We start from the raw sequence: 18464 nt of genomic DNA, 5'->3' as shown, positions 1-18464 counted from the left end.
CGGCGACACCGGTGTATGCTCCGCGGTGTACGCAATAATTTCTTTCTTGCAGAGGGGAGGGGGGTATCAACAACCAATGGGCGAGAGTTGACACTTGCCTCAGGAGTGAAAGCAACGGTTTTTGTACGTTAACGGAAACCCCCGCTAACTAAACAGCCAGACCCGACCCGCATTATGTACCGTGGCTTGTCGGGTTATAATTTGGAGCCCGAATTCGGGTTTGGGACCCTATATTGGCCATTCTCTTGAGGCTTGACAAGATATATCAGTAATATACAGGTTTGGAGCGGACTTGGGTTTGCAAAGTAGTGCCCGGTAGCTTTCTGAGTTCGGATTCAAATTCTTTACAATATAGGGTTTCCGCCGCAAACCAATTCATGTAATACTGCAAAAATCGGCGGTTGCTTTTTTGCTTTGGCGCTTCTTCGTTAATGCGTGTTACTTCACTTAATTATAGTAACTTTTCTGAAGCAATTAAAACTCTGCGAGTCGATTCGAACGTGGCAGAAGCCAATGTGGCTCGTAGCGGCATGTCCGCCATGAAACATATCACAGAGTATCTTGAAGATTCATAGAGTTGGCTCAAAATCTTTGACCTATTTCGCTTTAATTCGGCGCGAGACAAACCATTTTAACAACTATACCATCATAATTACTCTAGTAGATTAATTTCATTCATTGGCCATGCCCTAAGTGATATTCTGGTGTTATATATCGGAGTCCTTTTCCTTATAAGCTTGCATGTCTCCCTTCGTACAAGTGTGAATTGACTACTGTATGTGAAATGTCCTTTACTTATCATAGTTCTTTCACTTTCTCAAACAAATTTAATTAAAACAAGTACTACTACTTGATTTTCAATGAATTTATCTCACACTAGACTTAATTGGGTGCAAATAGCAGGTAAATTTGGGCATTTTTAGTTGAAATAACTTAATAGGTAAGTATTTTCACTTGAAATTGACGTACGTGTCTGATATAAGCGTACACGTGTGTACTTATCTCTTGATTTTCTTCGCACTTCATTGATTGCGTACGGTTCCAATTAACTACAGGGTAGATAAAGGAAGCGTTAATTTGTTTGTGCATATCCTGCAACCGAACTCATAGCAGTCTAATGAAGTGTCAATTAGGCGTTTGGTATGCATGCTTGGTGCATGACTTAGGTTTACCCTAACATCCTATACATAGGGTTACGTTGTCATTGCAAGTGTGCAAGTACCTGTCCATTAATTCTTTTTTAGCTATTTATCAAGCTTGTATTTTGTAATCATAAAGATATAATAGGGTTACTCAATAAAAAAAAAAAAAAAAAATCTTAAGGATATGGTGGATCAAAACAATGAGCTAGGGGAGCTGTGTGTGGACTATCGAACGCCAACATATATATATTTACATACTTTTTATATGTCTATGTGTATGATGCACTAAAAGATCTACATAAAACCCTATTTTCTAGGTATAAAGTAATCTAGAATTCACCTATATGTAGTTTTCAATAAAAGTTTCATTAGATCGATTTGATATTAAGATACCAGAAAATTTTGGACTCTATCAAATCCAATCTACAAGAGCAAATTGAAAGAAGTTTGATGCCATTTTTAACTGGTGTTGAATTAGTGTGTGTTCATTTTTGGGTGCATATCCCCAATCCACAAAGTACTTTAATTTCCAAGATAAGTAAACCGAGGCTGAACAACTTTATGGTTTGACATCGTTTTCTAGCCCAAGTTTTGCTGTTTTGGTCTCCGAATCGTAAGTTTTCTTCTTCTTCTTTTTTTTTGGCTACTTAATTCTGGCAAGCTTTGTTTCTGGACTGAATATAGATTTCTCCAGCCTTCTTAACCCACTTTGTAATATTAGATTGCATATTTCTAGTTTTTTACTATGTTAGTTATTCTTTTACAATATATCAGACACCTTTACCCGCATAAGGGTCTATGGTATCAGTTATCACAATATTGTTGCAATAACAAGCAGTCATTACCCTCTAAAAACATTTTTTTCCCTTTTTTATTTTTTAATAAGTTGTCTCTCATTCTTGTGCCTGTTTTTTTTTTTAGAAAAAAGTAGCACGCTATAATGCTTCATTCATTAAAAATATGAATTAAGCAACATGATCGAGTGAGGTAAAAAAAACCTCGGCAGAAGCAAGAAGAAAGCACATTTTTTTTTTTTCCTAAGAATGTTGGTTTTTAGGATATAGAATAACCTCCCATCGAGATTGCCAACTTCTTGACCTTAGTTACCGTCATCAGAGGATCTACACAAGTATTTTTAAAAATAGTAGCACTATTCGTTAAATCTCAGATGACCTACCAGCAGGTTATTATGCTGGTCAATCTTGTTCGAATAAGCTGCGATCTGTTCCTTAACATCTACCTATCCCACTCGCATCTCACGTCGTCCCCCAAACTGAACCCTCTTTAAGACCATCGCAATTAGGAATTTACTAACAATACATTGTGCAAATAGGTAGTCCAGTCTCCTCTTCGACCCCACATGAGCCTACATTTTACATTTCTTTACACATTCTTGTGCTCGTTAATTTGTATATGTCGTGTAAGGAACTTTTCGACTGCGTCGAAATTAAACTACCGTGCATTCAAATTTCAAAGTGTGTAAAAAAAAAATTCACCAAAATATCGATGAGCTACAGTGCGTACGAGGGGAAGAACAATTTTTGTTGTGGGGTCCGGTGCGAAGAATCATTTGGTCAGGGGTCGCTCGCTACCTCCGTTGCATAAAACAAGAGATGCTTCCGGAAAATACTGATCCTGTCTCCCTCCCCCTCTCTCTCTCTCTCTCTCTCTCTCTCTCTCTCTCTCTCTACTCATTTATTTTTTCATCATTCACTTATATATGGGCTTTTTTTGCAAATAGCCCCCTTATAATTTTTTTTTTAAAATTGGCCCTGTCAAAAATTTATTTGCAAAAATGGCCCTGCCCCCGCCACGCAAGCGCCACGTCAGCGCCACGCGAGCGGGGCTGGGCCAGATGGTTAAGTTGAACACGGTGAACCATTCACCGTGTTCAATACAAAATTTTTGTATTGGACACGGTGAATGATTCACCGTGTCCAATACAAAATAGCTAAGATTGAAATATTTGTATTGGACACGGTGAACCATTCACCATGTCCAATACAAATAATTGGACACGGTGAATGGTTCACCGTGTCTAATACAAATACCTCTAACTTAGCCATTGTTGGGGTATTTGTATTGGACACGGTGAACCATTCACCGTGTCCAATACAAAAATTTTGTATTGAACACGGTGAATGATTCACCGTGTTCAACTTAAATACCTGGGCCCGCCCTGCCCGCGTGGCGCTGACGCGGCGCTGGCGTGGCAAGGACAGGGCCATTTTTGCAAATAATTTTTAGACGGGGCTATTTTTGTAAATAAAATTTATCAGGGGGCTATTTGCAAAAAAAAACCCTTTTATATATATATATATACGTATCACTCTCTCTCTCTCTCTCTCTCTCTATCTCTCTTTCTCTGATGATACTGTTGAAATTCTCAAGGCTACAGCAAATGCAGGTGTGGTTCACCAATGGGCGAGGGATTAGGTGTTGGATAGACAAGTGACATGTGATCTATGTGGAAAGTTGAGCCTTGAGGATATCCTTGAATTAGCAACTACAGTAATATTTCTGTTTATAGCTTAATTATGTACTAACTCTCTACAAATATATCAATAAAAAATAAATTTCTGCACAAAATTTAACTTTTCATATTTATTTCTATAAAAATCCTACCGTTATCAAATATACTTTTGTTGTGTTAATTAGGATCTATTAGAAAAATATAGTTAATCGTAGGTAAAATACTAAACCACGGTCAGTAAATGAGGTAAATTGATTTTTTACCCTTTTTACATTATTTGTAACGGCAAAAGGAAAGATAATGACTATTGAAAATTTTTAGAAGAGTAATTCTGTATAATTTTAACAGTTGGGACTTTTAAAGGGACATATTTTTTATGGCAAAAATATCATTTCAGTTATTTTCTCTTAAAAATAAATAGTGCTCTGCCAATAACAAACCGGAAAGATAAATATAAATATCACTAAATTTTGTAAAGATAAATATGAAAAGTTAAATTTTTTAGAGATTTTTTTGTTATTCGATATGTTTACGGAAACGGTATGAAATTAACTCTCTGTTCATAGTGAGACCACTGAATTGTTATTATTATTATTTTATAGAAAGGCAGTGTCTTATTCAGTAAAATACCATACAATAACATGCACAATCACAATTCTTTTTTAAAATTATTTTTCAATATGAAACTATTCTTCATTTATAACATCTGAAATTGAGCATACCCAGGAAGAAGAGTGTACAATTGTTCGTGAAATATTCCGGTTGTCGGATAAAATATTTTGATCATCTGATATGGTATATTAGGATTCCGATTTTTTCAAAATTTGGCTAAAATTATCGCAATTCTGTTTTTATTTTAGATTCGAATTTCTAGTGCGAAGACTTTGGCAATTTTCCAATAACGAAAGTTTCCCTATTCATACTGAAGAGTCATTTAGTTTTTCAATTCTAATCAAGTATTATAGTAGATAATTTTATTTTTAGTTTCAATCGAAGCTCAGATTTTTTCTGACATTTCGGCCACCCGGAGATTAAGGTCGAAGTCTTAAGTACTGAAAATTTCTTTTATTCCGAGCCAGAAGTAAATCATGTCAAACCCATCAAAGTTCGGCCTGAGCCAAGTGGCCGAACATAGCGTGCTTTTATCAATCTAGCCGAAAGTTCGAATCTTCGAGTATTATAATTATTGCTTTCGATCAATAAAAGTTCTCTTCTGTGTTTTTCGTCGACAACAATATATATGAGATATTAAATTATTGCTCTTTGATTGCTTAACTTTTTAAACATGGTTCATTTACATGAAATCAGAGTTTGAATGTCCCGAGCTCAAATTGCTCTCAAACACACACACTGTATATAAGTGAAAACTCCAAGAACAAACAATCCTAACCATCCAAGTAAATAAACAATCACTCACAATCACACACTGTAGTTTTTTTTTTTTTTTCTATCAAGGCCCAGTTGCCTCACTCCTGTAGTCTAATTCATCTGTATAATAAATGAAGCGGGTAACATGCTAATTTATTCTTAAAAAAAACAATCACTCACAATCTCTCTCTCTCTCTCTATATATATGTGAGGGGGTTCACGGGTCACGTTCGGGTTTACAACAACACCCAGAAACAATATATTTGGTTCGCCTTGAAAATTCTATAAGCCCCTTTGAATAGTGTGCTCTGTTTTCTCGGACTTCACATGAGAATTGCACATGTGAACATGCTCTCAAATTTTCCTTTTTCTTTTTGACAGCTTTGTTGTGAGTCTTATTCCGTGATTAGTTTAGCTTTATTAGTTGACCTTAATTTGCATCTCCCACATATATATTAATTAATGCATGGTTATTTCATTATTCCATGTTTGCTTCCACGTCCATAGAGTTACTATATTCGGCTACCATACTCTTATAAGTACGAGCGTTTTTGTATTTATAAAACGTTTTCGATGATATAATTTCCGAATTAACGATTCATATCATTAAACATTATCTAGAGTATTTAAAATTTCTAAAAATCAAATATTATAAATTTTTTACATTATTTACTTTACAATCAAAAGATCTCAAAATTAATAATTTTTAACGGTCGGTATGAAATACTTGCTAGCTTAACAGTGTAAAAGAATAGGAATCGGTTGAATTTTTAATAAAAAATTCTATTCAGTGTCTAGATAAAGATCAGTAACTCTGATCTTAAGTTGAAGGATCCGATCATCTATTTTTAAAGATCAGTAACTATTCATTTTATACCCGTTTGATAGAATTTATTATGATTTTGACAAATTACAAAATTTATTTTTAAACAATTTTAAATACTCTATATCATATTTAACGGAGTGGATCGTCGATTCGAAAGCCCCATCAATAAAAATAACTTATAAATATGAAAAACTTTATTCTCGTAAAAGTATATTAGTCATACTCTATTAGAGTTACCATTTATTTATGTTGCAAAATAAAAGTGGTTTGGGCATGTAATTCAATATCGAATGAAATGACATTATTAGATTTTTTTTTTTTGTTCAATATTTGATCAGAGTTTTATGTCACAATCGCCAAAGAAGGCCTGACGTGGCATGACCAATTGGGAAGCTCCGGACTAATTCAAATCATTAATTCAATAGATCAAGTTGGACTCACCTTCGTTTTGTATATATGAAACTTTTTGTATATATGAAACTGGGAATTCGTTAGTTCAAAGTCTCAAGACCAAGGTCCTTACCATTTTTTTTTGGTATAGCATTAATTTTTATGATCATGCACAGCTTATTGGTTATAAAATATCCTATAATATGTTAATGGCTCGAGAGCGGAAAATATCATGTATAATTTCCTAAGATTACGAAACCTACGTAAACTTTGAAAAGAAGATAGAAAGTGAGGCAGGCCTAAGCCGTATTGAGAAGGAAGAGGTATAAAAAAAAGAGAAACACAAAGAACACGATTTTTTGGCAAAAGCGAAAATATTATTAACCAACTCTAATTACATTAACCGATCGAACGTCAAGCATATATAGGACTGGCACTCGAATTCTACCATAATTGAAGATAATAAATTTTAATATATTTTTAAATCTAAAACAATCAGAAATAAGCAAACACCTGGACTCAAAATAGAAAAAATATAAAACTTTCCGAAAAAAATTTAAAAATATAAAAAATGGAGGCCTAAATAGTTGAATTTGCCTTTCAAACTTGGCCAAATAGTTTTTCTGATTGACTTAACGGAATTTTCGGCTCAGCTTAGTTAAATCATGCTTTTTTAGAAACTCTAATGCTAAATTGGCTTCATCAGAGAGAGAGAGAGAGAGAGAGAGAGAGAGAGAGAGAGAGAGAGAGAGAGAGAGAGAGATGTAGCTTATATATTATAATCTTGTAAAGTGGTAAAATTATTGCTACCCCCCTCGAGAGTTTATACCTATTGTTAGGGAATGGAATTTTCTATATTAATTAGATTTTTGCTTACTTTATCTTATCGAGAGTATTGGTTAGCCTAAAACCATGCGAAGTGACAAGTGCTATGAATAGAGACACCCATCTCACTTTCATAACACCGAAAATGATAAGATACATAAAATTCAACAAGAGATGACATAAATTCAACAAGCCAACCTCACTGTGGCCCCATAAGAATTTCACAGTGAGGCAACGTTGCAGTGTGGGTCTTTTTTAAGCTAACCTCTTATGTCCAAACAAAGTAGGTAGGTTTCTGAATATTCTTTGGGTCAATTAGGAAGGAGAAAATGTCAAGCAACCGTATTTCTCTAACAGCAATAAAGATCCCTGGAGGATCCGGTGGATTGTGTGGACAGATAGAAATGATATCATTTTTCGGGCGAAGCTACACAATGTACGTTAACCGGTCATCCGATCGGGTGAAATTTTTGATTAGCGAGTGGACCGAGCATCTCTGACCCCTCCCCCCCTCCGCTTTACGTTGTTTTTTTTTTTCGTTCTTCCTTTATGTTTTTTTTGTTCTGCTTTCTCTTGGTGTTCTTTTATGCCCCCCTTTTGTTTTTTGCTTGTTTTTCCTCCGGAGGCCTCAGATGCTTCTACCTTGTACGCTTTTTACTTGATGAATGAAGCAGATAGCTTGCTATCTATTTCTAAAATAAAAAAAAAATCCCTGGAGGGTAATATATATATTTTGATAATTTATATTTACATCCTTAATTTCTCTTCGTAGTGCCTGATCCAAGACTTTTTTATAGGCCCAAAATATGAACTTGAGATCGATAAACGAAAAGAAATTACAGACATAGTGCGTGCCGAACAGTACCAATATGTACCGGTCACAAAAAATATATATGTGCAGGCACATAATGGCATAAAATATTTATTTACTTTAGCAACATAAAATATTTTAATTACTTATTATGTATCTTTATCAAATCTCTTAAACTTTATTGAGAAAATTATTTACTAATTTAAAGAAAAGAGAGTTTTGAGTTTTGCTATTGACGCGGAACTGTATCGTGTCGATATCATACTGACGCGAACGGTAGTTACAGTCCGTGTCGATAAATACTTAAATTCTTGGATTAATTTAATCAAAACCTCATACTTAAACACCATATACATAACATAATGCTAAATATAGAATATTTTTACAGTTGTTTTATATATACGTAAGCAATTATTGTTTTCTAAAATCTTCGATCATAAGCACCACACGAGCGTGAACTTTTGACAAAAATGAAAAAGAATAACTATATAAGATGATATACTTATAATGATTCAAATTCCGAACCTTCTGTACTGATACGTGAATGGTTACGACTAATAATAATAATACAAATAGATGGGTAGGGAGGTATAATTTGCGATCAAAGACAATTATGATCCACTTGATGTCCCTTCTCCCATCATTTTCCCAGTAATGTATGGTCCAACTGGTGGCCTTCTAAGATGCATGTAAATAGCATAAACGGCAAAAAGAGTTGGCCACAAAACTATAAGGGTGCGTTTGGTTCGCATTATGAAAGATTACTAGGAATAAAAGATATCCGAGAATTTTATTCCTATTCATCCTATTACTAAGAATATGGAATTCCTATGTTTGGTTCGCATGGTAATATTAATTAGCCATATTATTTAATATTACAAAAAATATACAATTCATTAATTTATTTATTTAATTAATTTTAGATAATGTTACCAAAAGTTTCAACATCTTTTTAGAAAAAAGGAAGAGAGAGTATAAGTTAGAGAGAGAGAGCATAATTAAAAAAATAGAAAGAAAAATATAGTCGAAATTAGAGGGAGTGAGAGAGTTGAAATTTTAGAAAGAGAGAGAGAGAGAGAGAGAGAGAAAGCTTAGTTTAGAGAGAAAAAAAAGTTTAGAGAGAGATATAAGGTTAGAGTGTAAAAAAAAATAATATCAATTAGCCGGCGGGTAGGAAGAAAGAAAGAGATTAGACATATTATGATTACTCAAATCCATTAATATGAGGATATCCACCCTCTCTCAAGGAAATGAGATTAGTATTTTATGGTGAATCTTATTTCCAAGTGAATCCAATATTACTAACTGGATTACTTAGTGCGTTTAACGAAACACCGTCATATTTTTTTATTCTTATTTGATTACTAGAAATCTTTAAAAGATAGAGCGAACCAAACGCACCCTAAAGGAAATTTCGCACTGCGTGTCGCGGCATGTGAGGAAGGGATCGATTATATACTCGAAAATTAGGGTGTTTTATTCGCATACTAATTAATATTCTAGGGTATTTACGTTGTCACCTATTTTGTCTCTGCATGAAGCCTCGGGACAAGCGACGGTCAACGTTGAACAGGAAAATGATTAATTTTATTCAGAGAATTAGGACAGGGTACATGATATTTTTTACTTTTCAAAAAAAATTTTAAAAAAAAATCTCGGCCTTCTGATGCTTATTAATATTTAAAAAATTTAATAGACCAAATAGAATATTAAAAGAACTTATTTAAATGTGTTACCAATGGGATATAATTAATTAGCAAGGTCATGCATTTTACTAGCTAGGAGCACAATATATATATATAATATAATTTTAATATTTAACAGGTAAAAAAATTATTTTAAAAAAATTAAATCTAAGCCGTTGAATACGCTGGAATGAACGGGAAAGAAAAAAAAAGAGTATAGAAGCATTACTCATTTAGCTACGTACTATACTTTCGAAAGTATAAAGAAGATAATGTTTTTTATCTTTTAACGTTTGGATCAAGAACTGTACGGTTGGAATTAAGAGGTGGTTTCCCTAGGATAGAGTAGTACAGTGGTACCCTAGGAAAATAATATTAATTCAAAAGTTAAAAATAATTAAAGAGTTAAAAATTAGAAGCACCAATTTCTTTATACTTCCAAAAGCACCATAGTCGAACCCTCTCTCTCTCTATATATATTAGATACAGTCTCCATGCGTCGGTGCGATGAAACCCTCAGTTCCACCATTTGTATTGTTTTGAATTCATATGCTGTTCTTGATTGACGGTAAATACACTGATCTTAGCAGTAAAAACCGTTTCCATTATATTTAATTTTATTCGCGTAAAATGGAAAACTCAATAGTACTGGACATGCATGAGACCTCATGGGGCATATGTATATAATTATATTCAGGCGTACTATAAGGATGTTGACTAAATGTGTGTGATATTACTAGTTTTCTTTTTTTTTGTTTTGCTTTTTCATATTGTTTATTAGTCTTAGCCCTGGAATATTTGTCCCCCTATATATATATATATATATATGTAATGTTACCAATTAGGTATCTATAATTAAACTTGGATGGAACTTGTTAGGGGAAACACACACGGATCCAAAGCTACTAAGCCACATTGTTTATCTTTAATTACAGACATTATTTGATGTGTTGTACCTATTGAAACATGCATCTAAACTTTAAAAATTTTACTTTTTATATCTAAAATTATAATACTTTTAAAACAGAGTGCATATATATATATATGTATATTGACATCCTGAAGTCATCCTTTTCTTTTTCTTCTTCTTAGAATCAGAAGATAGGTGTTACTGAACAGACGACATCACTTTTCAGAATCCCTCCACCTTGGACTCAAATTCATGATCCTCCTACATCTTATCCATGATGTCTTACCGTCAACGGTTGTTTCATATAATATCACATGATATCAGAGATGGAGGTTTTCAGTTCGCGTCCTGCTAGCCTTCTAATATAATTAATTTTCTTCTATTTAATTTAAGTACATGTGATCGGGCCTATCAAAAAGTCTTAAGTCCAGACGTGAGAGAAAATGTTAAATATAAAGATATAAAAATATTTATTCTCTGATATCATATTAAATTATGCAAAACCACCGCTTATGATCACCAATAGCTTAAGCTTCAAGAGATAAACGATTGTTTCATATAATTTAGCTTTTACAATTGGTAGTTTCACGCATACATAATGTGTTTCTTTTTGTATCCTTTTGTGTTTGAACTCTTTCAACGACTCAGTTGCTTTTGTAAACCTTTAAAACTGTATTACAAATATGGTACATCCCTGTTTACTCAAAAAAAAAAAAAAATGTAGTGACCGACTGTCCCTAGAGCAAGTGGCAAAAGACTTGGTAGTTGATATCCGAGACCAAAGCTTTTACAATTGGGATGCTAATGGTTTGGCATCAACATCCTAAAGTCACATTTTTGCCAATGTGGTTTTCATATTGGTACAATTAGTTAGCTTGTCTTGGTTTCTTATCTTTTTCTTTTAAATATATATAATTATATATATATATTTCACTCTGTTTCTTTGCTCTCTCCTAGTCTTCTCAATACTTCCAAATCCTGTTTATAATTTCCTCAACAACCATTTTAATTTTTTTGTGATCCTCAACAACTCCTTCATTCTTTAGCAGGATGTGCCTTGTATATACTCTTATAAAAGAGCCCAAAATGGAGATTAATTAGTTATTTGTGAAAAATTTATACGGTAAGAAAAGTATCTAGTCCCCAACCAAAAAAGAACTATAATTCTATAATCCCTCATCCAAGGGTGTGTACACACATATATATCTATTGTCCCTCCATCTAACTGTTGGTCAGATATTCAGAAAATTTATAATTTGAATAGCTAAAAAAATTTAACAATGTCGAAAAATCTAAATTTATCGAAACCGAATGCTTGTTAGAAGGCACTTTGATTTTCTTGATCAAGGCTATTATCCAATCCTGTCCTTTTATTTCTATCTTTGTTGTATCTTTCACTGTTTATTTTTTCTTTTGATACAGCGCCATGCGTACAATAAAATATATATTTGTAAAAGTTATAAATTTTGAGCCCAAAAATTTTAAATATTGTACATCATGTTTAACAGTATATGGATCATTGATGGAGTGCCTTATCCCTGTTGGGTGTGGCCTATCCTACACGTGACATAGAGAACACCTTGCAAATTAAGTACTACGTACAACCCTCTATGAAAAATAGGACTGGAATTTGACTAGTCAATAAATTTTCGAATGATTGACAATAAATGAGAGAGAGTTTGGGAACATACATCTACCCTAGCTATAGCTAATTAGTAATATCTAGCCACAAACCTATAAATGTAGGTTTTGGGCCACACTTTAATTAGCTTAAATCGAAGGACACTAATTAATCAACGCTCCATATTAAACTAAGGAATTTGGATCTTGTCCTATGCCAAATCTGAATATGCAATGCAGCTTCCCAGCGCAATAATAGACTCACCTCTGGTAGTTTACATATGACTCTTGTCTCTCCATTTCTTCTGCTGCTGTACTTGGTAATTTATTGATGCCCTTTGCCTCTCTCTCTCTCTCTCTCTCTCTCTCTCTCTCTTGGAAATTATAATATTCAGATAAGTAGGTATGATTAATGGTGTTAGAGAAAATCCATTTTCATTAATTCATATGAGATCAAAGCTATCAGAATCGTGACTTATATTGTAAACCATTTAAGGCTTAAATATTAGCAAAACTAGGTAGCTAGTTTAACACATTACTAACTTTGTCATGAAGAATAATCCTTGTTAACTCTGGTCAGCAACACTCAAACTCAAGATCTCTAGCTTTAATACTATGCGGGACAATTATTGTTCTTCAAAAATTAAAAACTATCCGATAATAGTATTTTTATATTTTATGTATATTTGTCGTAAACTTTCTAGCTAGATTTGCATTTTGGATCCTTTTGGTGTATATATGCATACATAGTGGTGCATGGAATAGTTTCTCCTCTCTCTCTCCTTTCTCTATCTACTTTGTGCTTTGGCTCAAGCCCCGCCGCAAATGTAGGGAATTTATTCGTCCAAACCACTCTCTCACGTGCCTTGTTCTCTCTCTCTCTCTCTAACTATGCATGCATGCATTACACAATACATATATTATATATATATATATATAAAACTAGTTACCATTTTGTCGTACAACTCGCATCCCCATGTACTCTAGTTTGTTATTTTTATTATTGCACGCATAAGAACAAAGGAGATGTTTGTATTTATGCTTTTAAGTTATTCCATGATATGTTGGTTTCCAAAGTAAGATAATAAGTCACGCATTTCCAAAAATTCCTCTGTTTAAAAGTTTACACTGTTTTGGGAGATCAAAGTTGGATATATATATATAGCCAGCTTGGCATCCCCTCTACTACAGTAATTTTTTTTTTTTAATGTTTTTTTGGTGGGGGTAAATATATATGTACGTACTGAGACCTCCTCAGTTATACACAGGTCATTTCGAAATATAGAATAATATCCTCAATGATATTTTATGGTGTGAACATCTTTTTAGTTCTAAATTATTTTTATTTTGAGTAGTTCTAGTTAGTTAAAATTAAAAATTTTAGTAAACCTAATACTTTATAACCTAGTAACTGTTAATTGTATCGATTTCATTAATTAATCTGCTGTTATTTCCAGTTTTATTTGCTAAAATGACTGATTAAAGATGAAATAAGCAAAAAAACTCAATGATATTATCAATTTAAGTCACTAAATTCACTCACTTTAAAATTTTAAAAGTTGAAGAACAGTTGATTAAAAATAAATAACAAAACTGAGGAGGTCATTTCAAAATGGCCTATAGTTGATGAGACGGCCCGATCTCCATACATTTTGAAGGAAAAAAAAAAAAAAGGGTAAATTTAGTATGATTTAAATTTAGTATTCTTTCACTCCGCTGAACGAACGGAAAGAACTTTGTTTGGAAGTCGAAATAAACTATCTGAAGATAAGTTTCTTGGTATAAGAAATTTTTTGTAATTAAAAGTAAGGAGTTTGCTTTCTGCTTCTTGAAAGATCATGATTTTCATAATTTGTAGAGTATCATATTTCATCTGCAAGCCGATTTATCTTATTTCTAAAAAAATGATTTGATTGCTAGGTATGTGTGTCTATTCTAAATATTTTGGTATTTTTTAATCTACCAAGTATTATATATATATATATATATACTTTTTGAATAAATCAAAGAAGTATTTTGAATGAGATGTTTATACATCCAAAGGAATCTAGAAGTAAAAGTAGGGATGTCAACCCCAACCCGACGGATTTTAAAAATTCATATCCAAACCCGAACTCGACCAAAAATTCGATACCCGAACCCGAATTCGAACCCGAAAATCCGACTCGAAACAATTAATTCTTTTTTTAATATTTCAAAATATATTGCATTAAATCTAAATTTTTAAAATACGAATTCAAATATAACATCAAATTTTTATATACGTATTATACATAATGTAAAATAAGTTTGGGTTCGGGTTGGGTTCAGATTCTAGTCGGGTACAGTCAAAATCAATATCCGTCGGATTTTTATTTTTAATATTCATATTCGAAATCATATCCATTTAACATCGGATAAATCCGCTCCGTTGGGATTCGGATTCGGATACCCATTGACGTCCCTAAGTACAAGGCCTGTAGAGTGGGTGGGCTAAAAATTGTCTATTGGCCTCAAGCCAATCCAGCCCGTAATCAAGCCCGATCCGAGCCCAATCCGGCCCGGGACTCGTTAACGCATAGCGTCACCTTTTACGTCTTTTTCTTTTTTCATATCTCTCCCCCTCTTCGTGTTTTGGTTTTTTGTCCCTATTCGCATGCGTCCGTGTGATCGGCCATGGACCTCCGCGGCGTACCCCCGTCGCACCCGGAGCGCGTGCGAGCCGACGAGGTGCGCTATCTCCACTCCCTCTGGCACCTCGGCCCCCCACCCTCCCCAAACCCTAACCCTAACCCTAACCCTAACCCTAACCCAAACCTTAGTCTCCGCCCCATCCCTTCTTCCTCCTTCAAGAAGCAAGCGAAGAACAAGACGAAGAGGAAGCAATGGGACCACGGCAATGGCGAGACAGCTCATTCCTCTCCACCGCTCGATTCCGGTAAGGAATGGCCCTGCCCCGCGCAGCCCGATCCGAAGCCCTCGCCGGAGACCTGGGCCGACCTCGCCGCCGCAGCGGGGGCGCCGCCGCCGCAGAAGCCGCCCCCCTCAGCAGAGGAGCTCGCCCGCGCCGCCGCGACCCTGGCGCAGTACAACGGCGTAAAAGCATCCAGGAGCTTCTTCTCTAAGAGGAAGCACGACGACGACGACGAGGAGGAGGAGCAAGATGCAGAAGAAGACGACGACGATGATGATAGGGACGTAGATGAGGACGAATCCGGCCAGTCGGGGACAAGCTTCAAGTTCTTCCTCGAGATCTTTGAAAGCAACGGGGCATTGAGGCAGTACTACGAGAGGAACTGCGAGAGAGGGGATTTCGCGTGCTTGGTGTGCGAGGGGATAGGGAAGAAGGGGAAGAGGTTCGGGAGCTGCGTGGGGCTCGTGCAGCACTCGAATTCGATCTCGAAGACGAGACGGAGAGGGGCGCACCGGGCGTTCGCCCGCGCCGTGTGCCGCGTGCTCGGCTGGGACATGAAGAGGCTGCCGAGCATTGTGCTCGACGCCGGCAACTCACTCGGTCAGTCCTTGGCTAAAGCAGCCAATGCAAAGGTGAGATTTTTTTTTTTCTTTTTTTGGTGAAAACATATTTAGACCTTTTATGAACTATATATATCGTATTCAGACATTGCTGTTTCAACTTCAAGAATTTTGACTTTGTTAGGTTATATTAATTTTGAAAGTTTCAGTTAGCCGCAAAGACAACATTTCATCAAGTTAGAGAATATTCTACCAGGTTATAGAATTTTCATAAAGAAAGATAAAATGCTGCGGACAATACAACAGAAAGAAAGTTAAATTAAATTAAGCGTAATGTTAGTTAGTAAAATCAAAATTTTCGGAGTTCTAGGTATTCACTTCAGATTTTGGTTCTCGAAGGCTGAAGCGGGGATTTTAATGAAAAAGCCATTTTCAAACAGGTCTCTTCCAAAAACGGATTCTGCAGAGACTCATGTTGTGTCAAACAGGCACACTTTATGTAATGAAGTATTAAGTTTCTTCGTTGTTGTAATTAGTAAGACCGCATTTACATAATGCAGGAAGGTACAGAGAAAAAGGATTCGTCGAGTCAGGAAGAAGTTTCTGGGAATAAAGAAGAGATTCCTAAAGAAGTTACCAATAAGGTTTGGACTGAAAATACCTTCATGAATGATTCCTACTGTCGACATAATTATCTGTTGTGCAGTGATACGGAAAACCATCTTTTGTATAATGCATGAAAATTATCTAGGATAAAGTCTAAATCCACGTGTGATTTTTATTGTAGCAGCATTATTTTGTGATACCATATTAATTTTGTCTCAATTAGCTATTCAGCTGTTCCAATAACGTCGAAGGTAACATGAATGGATGGCTACTACCTTCTCCTCTTGCTTCTAACCGCCGATGCATTGTCCAGCATGCGGACTTATTATATTTTCCTCCTACAAGATAATGTAGTAACTAGCCTGCATCTTGTACAATTTGTCACAAATTAAGGTTCATTTAGCTTAAGCTTGATTGGGCCATAAACAGAAGGAATTATTGCGATCTCGCAAATTGCAGCTTTCGAGGAAAATCTGTTTAGTGTTTGATTTTATGTTTGTGCGTTGTTAGTCGGTCATAAAATTTTGCATGTCTCTTAAGCTCTCGTATTATATGCAGCCTGTCCTAGTCGATTCATGCTGCTGGGAGAAGGCTTAGATGAATCTATCCTTACTGTCATAAAGGAATTTTTATGAACCTCTTGCGTGAATGGAGAGCATTTTTATATCTGAGTTTTGTATTAGAGAATCAACCAGCATGGTTTATATAGATCTAACATGATCTGATGTGAATGTTTCCATTTTTAGTTTTATTCAAACAAAAGCTCATCTATCTTATTATGATGTGCCATTCATTTACTAAGATGCATGAAAATTGACAGGAGGGATGTCATGAGGATTCGACTAATTTTGTGGAAACGAAGGAGAGCACTGAGCAGCATAATGTATGTGTTTATTAAAATACAATCTCATGTAGTGTTTTACCAATTCTTTTGAAGTTGCTATTATGAAAGTTTTGGTGTTGTATCACATATGTGGGATTTTCTGATATCTGGTCTAATTTCGCTATCAGAAAGAAGTCAGTGACAACAAAGAGGAGCTTTCTAATGATTTAGCTGAGGATCTCAAGACTAGTAAGGGAGACCAGATAAATGATTTGTTAAAGGTAAAGCTTTTTGCACAGGTCCTTTTTTTAGCTCTTTTCTGAAGAAGTCTTGAAAGTGTGATATCTCTTATAATGAAATCCCTAAAATTGCCGGTTGGGTAAATTGAAACGACTCATATCTCTGGAGATTATCACTTATTTCCATGAAAAGTTTGAGTTGCTTGAGACTTGATATCTCTTAGAATTGATGTTCGCATAATTGGTGTAGCTACTGTATTGTTAGCTATTACTATTTGAAAAAACTGGAAACCAATAAAATAACGGTTTTTGGATCTTTTCCCACCTAAGGATCGTAGTCATCTCAAAATTGATTTTGATTGATAGTTTAGACAGATCCTAACTTTCACAATGATAAATGGCTAGGGTTCTTGATTGACGAACCCTGTACTCCATTTAAATAAGCTTCTCCACTTACCATTCATTCTGCGCCCATGTAATTTTCCAAAATATTACATTCAGAAAAACCGTGGTTTTTAAATTTCTTTGGCAAAATTTTTGCGCTAATTGCTTTCAGATCCATGATTGATATGTTTCTTGTTCTTTTCGGTAGCTTTGTTGAGTTTTGAGGGAAATCATGTAACACAAATGGATACAAACTGATTGGGTATTGCACTCTGTTGGTATGCAGGAAAACTAAAGATGAAGAAAATGGTGATCCTGCAATTTTCAGAACGAAATCAGCGAAGATCAATGTATATATTAGCTGAGGGCTCCTACTGTCATCTCATATTCTTCTTGTGTATATACTATTAGAGGTGGCTCATGTGTCTTCTTCAATCCTATGTTAGAGTGACCTGTTTGAGGCATTAATCTAATGACTAATGTGCTCTTTGGCAAAAGGATACCAAAGTATTCTAGATACTGAAGTTGTAGAGTTTTAATGTCTCATGTTATCTCAGGTCCGTAAAAGGTTTTAAGAGATCCTTTGAATTGTAAGCCAATTTGACTCAATTATCCTCTCTTTGATTCTCTACGTTAGTCACTAATTGTTAATCTAAAATTAACAAATGGGTAATTAGCGGTTGAATCTAATTACTTTTTTAAAAAAATATAAACTATGTAAAAGCAATGAGATTGCCATTGCCAATTTAGAATCTCATATAAGAATCATTGAGTTCTTAACCAGCTGTCTAATATTTTTTGAGGATGTGATATTTATAAGATTTAGATTTGATTTATGTGCACATATATCGACGTTAAATCTGAAGGGTGGGGATCTGAAACATTTCTCTTAAATAAAATTTCGCTAAA

General features: G+C 34.7%; 1 protein-coding gene across 1 annotated transcript; it reads left to right on the top strand.

Moving 5' to 3' along the window:
• Nucleotides 14664-18182, top strand: LOC109718038. The gene is made up of 5 exons (XM_020244030.1): nucleotides 14664-15575; nucleotides 16064-16147; nucleotides 16930-16992; nucleotides 17121-17213; nucleotides 17842-18182. The coding sequence occupies exons 1-5, from the start codon at nucleotides 14706-14708 to the stop codon at nucleotides 17848-17850; spliced, it is 1119 nt and encodes a 372-aa protein (XP_020099619.1). The 5' UTR covers nucleotides 14664-14705; the 3' UTR covers nucleotides 17851-18182.

This window comes from Ananas comosus, linkage group 12 (assembly GCF_001540865.1).
Source record: "Ananas comosus cultivar F153 linkage group 12, ASM154086v1, whole genome shotgun sequence".
Classification (NCBI taxonomy): Eukaryota; Viridiplantae; Streptophyta; class Magnoliopsida; order Poales; family Bromeliaceae; genus Ananas; species Ananas comosus.
Note: the sequence above shows the minus strand (reverse complement) of the source record. Positions and strands in the feature narration are given on the sequence as shown.